The following is a 6,982-nucleotide window of genomic DNA, read 5'->3' on the forward strand; positions in this document are numbered from 1 at the left end:
TGCAAGAAAGATATTTTTGGAACAAAAAGTATTCCTATAATTTAATTAATAAAACTTGCCAATGCATAGTATAGTCCCTTATTTTTTTATAATAAGAAAGCAAGGGATTGACTAAATTAGGATCATTCCAATGTAAGTTCACAGGCATAATCAACTCTTTCACTTCATGGATGGGGGAGCTCACTTCAGGTGATGAAACGTCCACCTGGGTGCTAAGCTTGTGTCTTCTAGAAGGTTGTATAGACTTCAGATCATCGGACCATTCTCCTGCACACATCTTGGGAACAGAGCTGAAAACTAAGGTCCTAAAGTCTTTTTTTTTTTTTAAGATTTATTTATTTACTTGAAAGAGTTACATAGAGAGAGAAAGAGAGGCAGAGAGAGCAAGAAAGGTCTTCCATCCCCTGGTTCATTCCCCAAAAGGTGTAATGACTTGATGAAAATAAAACTTTGTTTGCTACGGTGTTGACCATCTGTGCGAGCTGTGAGTGTCTATGTTCATGTGTGTGGTCATGTTACTCTAGAGGTTTGAACTGTAAACTCTAGCCTCCTGTGTAGATGAGAATGTCATATGATTAAGTAATATAGAGCTACATGAGCTTCCAGGATACCCCCAGTGTTTACATGGACAGAGCTGAGTTAGGATAAGCAAAGACAGACCTTGGATCCCTCAATGTGTGTTATTTGTAAAGGAAAAATCTTCAGCACTGACTAACCAGAGCTAACTGCCATTCAAACCATGTAAAATATTTAAAAAATGGCAACTAATATTTTAATATTTTAAATCTAGCTCTTTATTCTTTTTTTCTTTTTTTTTCTTTTTTTCTTTTTTGTTTTTGGTAGACAAAAAGCAGTATAATAAAAACTGGGCAGGACTGGGCACTGGCCTAACAGTTATCATTCTAGTTAGTATATCCCACAACAGAGTGTCTGAGTTCCTTCACCAGCTCCATCTCTTGACTGCAGCTTCCTGCTAATACAGACTCTAACACAAACACTTAAGGATGACCTGGATTCCATTCCCAGCTCTCAACTTTGGTCTCCCAGCCAGTGTGAGCATCTGGGGAGTGAACCAGCAGATGGGAGTGCTTGTTCTTCTGTCTTTGTTTCACTTTCTCTGGATCAAATAAATAATAAAAATGAAAACTGGGTAAAAAATAAATAAAAAATCTTGTCTCCACCTATAAATAATTTACCATCTAAATTAAACAATGAAAAAATCCAAATAATATTTGCCCAAATGAGCTGGTTCAATTCCTGGCTGCTCTAGTTCTGATCCAGCTCCCTGCTGATGCACCTGAGAAAGCAGCAGAGGATGGCCCAAATCATAGGCCCCTGAACCCACATGGAAGACCCGGAAGGAATTTCTGGCTCCTGGCTTCAGCTTGGCCCAGTCCTGGCCAGTGTGGCCATTTGGGGAGTGAACCAGTGGATGCAAGATTTCTCTATCTCCCTCTGTCACTCTCTGTCTCTCTCTCCCTCCCTCTCTCTGCCTCTGCCTCTGTAACTCTGCTTTTCAAATAAATAAATCTTTTTTAAAAATTTCCCCAAATGATCCATGTGATTTAAATGTCTAACTATTTATCTGTAATGTTATAGAAATTTCATTGGAGTGTTGTTAGAAATAACAAAGGCCTGGAAACAATTTAACTGTTTAATGTTAAGAAACCAATTAAATAAACTATGGTAAATCCATTGGGGAATTATCCAGTCATTTAATAAAATGCTGTAAATCTGTATGCATTGCTATGGAAAGCATTCCAAGAATGTTTTTTCAAGAAGCCAAGGACATAACAAGATGTATAGCATGCCCCCATTTGTAATAAAAAGGATATACGATGTTCACAATGCGTATCCATGCCTTATATTCATAAGCATTTCAGTTAGGACACATAATTGACAAGGCATAGATGTGCCCTCAGAGTGCGATTGCAGTCAGTGAACAACCCCCGCTGAGGTTCATCTTTCTCTATGTCTTTTTCAGGTATTGAGCTTGGTAGACCTGAAGATGGGATATCCTGGCCGGTGATCGTTGCATTTTTGCTCTTTTTCTGTGTGATATTGTTTGGTCTTGGAATAAGAAAATGGTGTCAATACCAAAAGGAAATGTGAGTACAAGAGTAAGATATTTCGGAACTGATAATTTTTCTACGAAATATTTTCTCAGCAGAAAATACGATTACTCTATGGAGATCCTCTCACACTGTGCTGAGAACTAAGGCTCCCAGAAGTTCAGAGAGGTCCTCTAGCGCTCCCGGCATCACACAGTTGGGATCAAATGCACAGCTCCTGCTCCGTATCCCTCTCTGCATTGGCTGGCTGAGCTGTAATACTCATCAAACGGAGCAAGTCAGTGGGCATGAAATGAGAACTGAGCCTCACCTTACCCCCAAACTAAAACTGACTTTTCTTTTAATCCTCATTATTTTTTCATTTTCATGCATCTTTGAACTGCCTGGGCTGAGCTGAGCCTAGATGTTCAAGTGTGAAATTGAGTGAGAAAGGTAATTTTAAGAGATTTCCAACTGCTATTCATCAGACTGGGCTTTTACTGTACTGTTTCCTGTTTCCCCAAGGGGAAAAGCAACCAAGCATTGGGTTACTCCCACTCTGTTTGTCTTATTAAAGTTTTTTCCAAAACTCTTTTCCACTCAGCATTTAGAAATGGCTTGTAAAGTTAAACCTCATTTTTCTACTCTCTGTTTGGATCAGTCTGGATTAGGCTATGTTCAGAGGAGAGATGATCTTCCATGTCTTACTGCTATTATCTATGATAACACTTACCCATGTGCACTAAGCCCTTTTACTTTTCATAGTGTATCCTTGAAGACTAAGAGAGTGTTTTATGGTGGATAAAGCACTAAACTAATAGTTATAAATTCCGAATTCTCATCCAAGGACTACATGTTGGCCACCATTCAAGAAATTCATTATTTCTCTAAGAAACTAAAGTACAAGTTTCTCAGACTTGTATCCACCTTTTGATATATGTTCAGTCTCTATTAAATCATCAAAACAAAGTGATAAGGCTAAGGGGAGCTTTATATTAAAATGAGCAAGTGGGAATCTGACTATCTGAATTGGTGTTTGTAAGATGTTCTATAATCAAATGTCTGTATAATATACAGATGAAAATCTCTCTCTCTCTCTCTCTCTCTCTCTCTTTCTCTTTCTCTGGTTCTCTCAAAATTAAGATACTATGAACTGTCATGGCATAGAGATGTTAGAGTCATTGACATAAAGATGCTTACAGATAAATATGTATTCCTTGATATCAATATAGCTGGAGCATTTTCACAGCTAAATTCAATTCTAACCTGTATGCTCAGTGCATATCCATCAAACATGAATTGTGCTAATATAAAACACTGCTTTGTACAAGGATGACTTTGAGAATGCTCATTGATTCAGACAGAAGGAATTCAGATATCATTCAGCCAGTACCAACCAATGCAGGGGGATTCAGAAGAGCTTTACTTCCTGGATATGCCATATTCTCACAGAACACAGTGTGTGGGTAAAGGTTGGTAGTAGAGTTGGCAAAGCAAATATTTAAAAAACTCAAGTCTTAAGTTCCAGAATTTTAAAATGTAGTCTGTGGAAGAAGACCAAATATTTCCTTGCATAAGAGAAAAACTTCCTCTATTAGGAGACAGTTGCTATGGAGAATATCAGTTCAGGTTGAGAGACTTCAGTTGCTGATCTGATTGGCTTAGACAAGTTGCATACAACTGATATGAATTCTCAGATACAAAATAAATAATGTTATGATAAAAATGCTTTGCAGGGCCGGCGCTGCGGCTCACTAGGCTAATCCTCCGCCTAGCGGCGCCGGCACACCGGGTTCTAGTCCCGGTAGGGGCGCCGGATTCTGTCCCGGTTGCCCCTCTTCCAGGCCAGCCCTCTGCTGTGGCCAGGGAGTGCAGTGGAGGATGGCCCAAGTGCTTGGGCCCTGCACCCCATGGGAGACCAGGAAAAGCACCTGGCTCCTGGCTCCTGCCATCGGATCAGCGCGGTGCGCTGGCCGCAGCGCACCAGCCGTGGCGGCCATTGGAGGGTGAACCAACAGCAAAAGGAAGACCTTTCTCTCTGTCTCTCTCTCTCACTGTCCACTCTGCCTGTCAAAAAAATAAAAAATAATGATAATAAAAAAATGCTTTGCAAACTATAAAGTTCATATAAATATTAATTAATGATATGATCATGATGTTTAAATGGCTAATAGCACTCATAAACATAGTGTTAATCCTAGTTCTGGAAGAACTAGGAGGGTGTATTGCTTTCTTACTAATCTGTGTCCTGCTTTTAGAAATAAATACCACTTCACATTCTTAGCATTCAAAGAGCAATGTTTTGTTCCTAGCATGGAAAGACCCCCACCTTTCAAGCCACCTCCACCTCCAATCAAGTACACCTGCATTCAAGAGCCCATTGGAAGTGATCTGCCTTATCAGGAGATGGAGACACTCTAGTCCTTTGAGACTTTGTCATATAGCGAAATTCTCCTGGAATACTATCGAGAAGGTAGATGTTATGCTTTATGAATATAATTGCCCTCCAGCCAAGCCTCTGCTGCAGATGGGATGCATGTCAGAATTGAATAACTTGTTTTCCCAGCAACTCACCCTGTTTCATCTGCATATGCCTGAAATTCAAACAAGAGTGAGAGGCTGTGTCATGTCCACATCCAACACCATCTGTAAGGATTTTCTTGCTTTTGTAAAAGGTGCATATTAGACTGCTGTCATTTAAAAATGCTTGCAGTGTTTTTGTTTACTTCTCAAGTTAAAGGAGCAACCGTAGTTTCAAGCATATGCCCACACTTAATCCTCTTCTTTGAACATCTTCCAGCATTCTAAACTATTTGCCAAAATTACAAGAATTTTGGAGTTTTGCTGCACTCCCCAAGAGAATTATAAGAAGAAAAAAATGGGAGACTTCCAGCATGAGTTACCAATAATGAAAAAGTACAGCCTTCCAACAGAAATTTTGTCATTTATTTTCAGTAGAGAAAAACTGAAAGCATTGGACAATAGCCACACTCTAAGCCCACTTTCACCCTTCCTTCCATTGTGTTCAGTACAGTCTCCTGCCTCATGGACCAAGATAAGGAGGAGCCAAAGAAAAAACTAGTCAATAGTCAAGTAGCTTAGAAGATACAAAGCTTCACTGGCTTCTAAAATTATAACAGCTAAAACTTACTTCATTCTTGGCTTTACCTCTGTGTATGTAGGTGTGTATGTTCATAGTATGTATCAAACTAGCATCAAATTATTATGTAAGCAAGCTGGTGGCCTAACCCCATTCTAATCCATCCAATTCTCATGATTCTGTTGTTCATCTTGGGACTTCCTGTTCATCCAGCATGCCTGTTTTGATCTGTCTTAAAACAGATAAAGAGCTTCAAATGAGACTAACACTGATGAATTAACCCTGCTCCTACCAACATTTTACAAAGCAAATCAAGCAGAATATACAAGTGACAGAGAATAAACTTAGTCAAACATTCCCTGTGTCCAGCAACAGTTTGTCAATGAATAAGCTACTGATCCCTCTTGTCTTCCTATCCCCCACACACAGGAAGAAAGAACAGAAGTTGTGGGCAGGTATAATGATAGGCCAATTCTGTATGGATTTCAGTCTGTAAAGGAATCCTTGGTTCCTTTTCAGTACACTTACCCCTGACTGCACATGAGAAGAAGTTTGAGGGTTTGTATTGCATTTTTTTTTAAGTAACCATGGCTGTCGAACTCCCGCTCAAGTTGGTCAGAACCTCAGCAGAGTAAGACACAGACATAAGCACTCTGATGTTCAGTCAAAAGTAAGAACTGCTGACCCAGTGGAAGCCCCTACTCATTGATTAGAATCTTGGTCAGGAATTTACCTCTTTTTGAGGCCAACCTCCAAGACAACTCCCAGTGATTCTTGTATTCTGATAGTCATACCCACGTGGTTCCTCCAACACTAACCTGTGTAACCCAAGAGTAATCTTAAGGTAAGCAACCAAGGCACCTGGGATGCAAAATTTTTAAAAGCATTCACACTCAAAAATCACACACTTACATAATCTTGACAGTGTGTGCCGGCCTGCAGCACAATGAACCGGGTTTCCTGAAACAGAGAGTGGGAATGTGGGGACAAGGACGCAAAGAATGGAGCCAAGACAAATCCTGATTAAGGCTCGTTTATTCAACAAGTCCAGTAGTATTTAAACATGACCAGTTGTACACAAGGAGGCACACAGAGGATTTCCATATCTAAAGGACATTTGCAGTTACAAAGAGTTCTGATAAAGTTCTTCCAATTAACAGATCACAAAATGTTATCAATCATAGATTACAAGGGTATAATAAAACACCTAGGAAATAAATGCTGGTTTCAGGTGTGGCTGATTACCTACATCATCTCTTGTGAGAAGTCTAGCAGTGAGATACAGTTCTTCCTGCCTCTTCCTGGAATCTCCTTAGCCTAATTGTCTGTGCTGGGATGTCTCCATCCATATGGTTAAGTGTAAACAAAAGGGGCAACTGCCTGTGGCTGCCCACAACAGTGAATGTCAGTCCCAGGCTTGTCATAACCAGTAGATCGTGTAGAAATGGGCAGAGTGTGACTTCAAGGCTAGATCGTAAAGTACATTGTAGTTTCCACCTTGATTTCTCTGATTACGGGCTCTGGCAGAAGCCCATCCTCACACCAGGAACACTCAAGCAGCAGTTTAAGGATGCCCAACTGAGCAGGAGTAGAGATTCCCTTGTGAAGGAACTGATGCCTCCTGCTAACACCAGGCATCAACTACCAGCCACAGGGGTGAACCGTCTTGGAAAAGGAACACTGTTACGTCTTCAGAAAAATCACAATCTCCCTTGATCTTTTGACTGGGACTTTGTAAAAGTCAAAATCACCCAGCTAAGCCTTTTCTGATTTTCTGGCTGCTGGACACGATGTATAATAAATGTCTGTTTTTTAATATTGCTATACCTGT

The 6,982-nt window shown here is 40.2% G+C and overlaps 1 protein-coding gene across 4 annotated transcripts in view; it reads left to right on the forward strand.

The window, feature by feature from the left end:
- The window catches only part of CD96 (CD96 molecule), a 106,563-nt gene extending 101,055 nt beyond the window's left edge, over positions 1-5,508 (forward strand). For all 4 annotated transcript variants that reach the window (XM_051859365.3, XM_051859366.3, XM_051859368.3 and 1 more), the window contains 2 exons: positions 1,985-2,108; positions 4,364-5,508. In XM_051859365.3, coding sequence (XP_051715325.3) covers positions 1,985-2,108; positions 4,364-4,472 — 233 coding nt within the window. In that variant the 3' untranslated portion in view covers positions 4,473-5,508. The remainder of the gene's footprint in view (positions 1-1,984; positions 2,109-4,363) is intronic.
- Positions 5,509-6,982: the final 1,474 nt, after the last annotated feature.

The sequence above is a fragment of the Oryctolagus cuniculus genome, chromosome 4, assembly GCF_051225735.1.
Source record: "Oryctolagus cuniculus isolate XC-2025 breed Fujian yellow rabbit chromosome 4, ASM5122573v1, whole genome shotgun sequence".
In the NCBI taxonomy this organism is placed as follows: Eukaryota; Metazoa; Chordata; class Mammalia; order Lagomorpha; family Leporidae; genus Oryctolagus; species Oryctolagus cuniculus.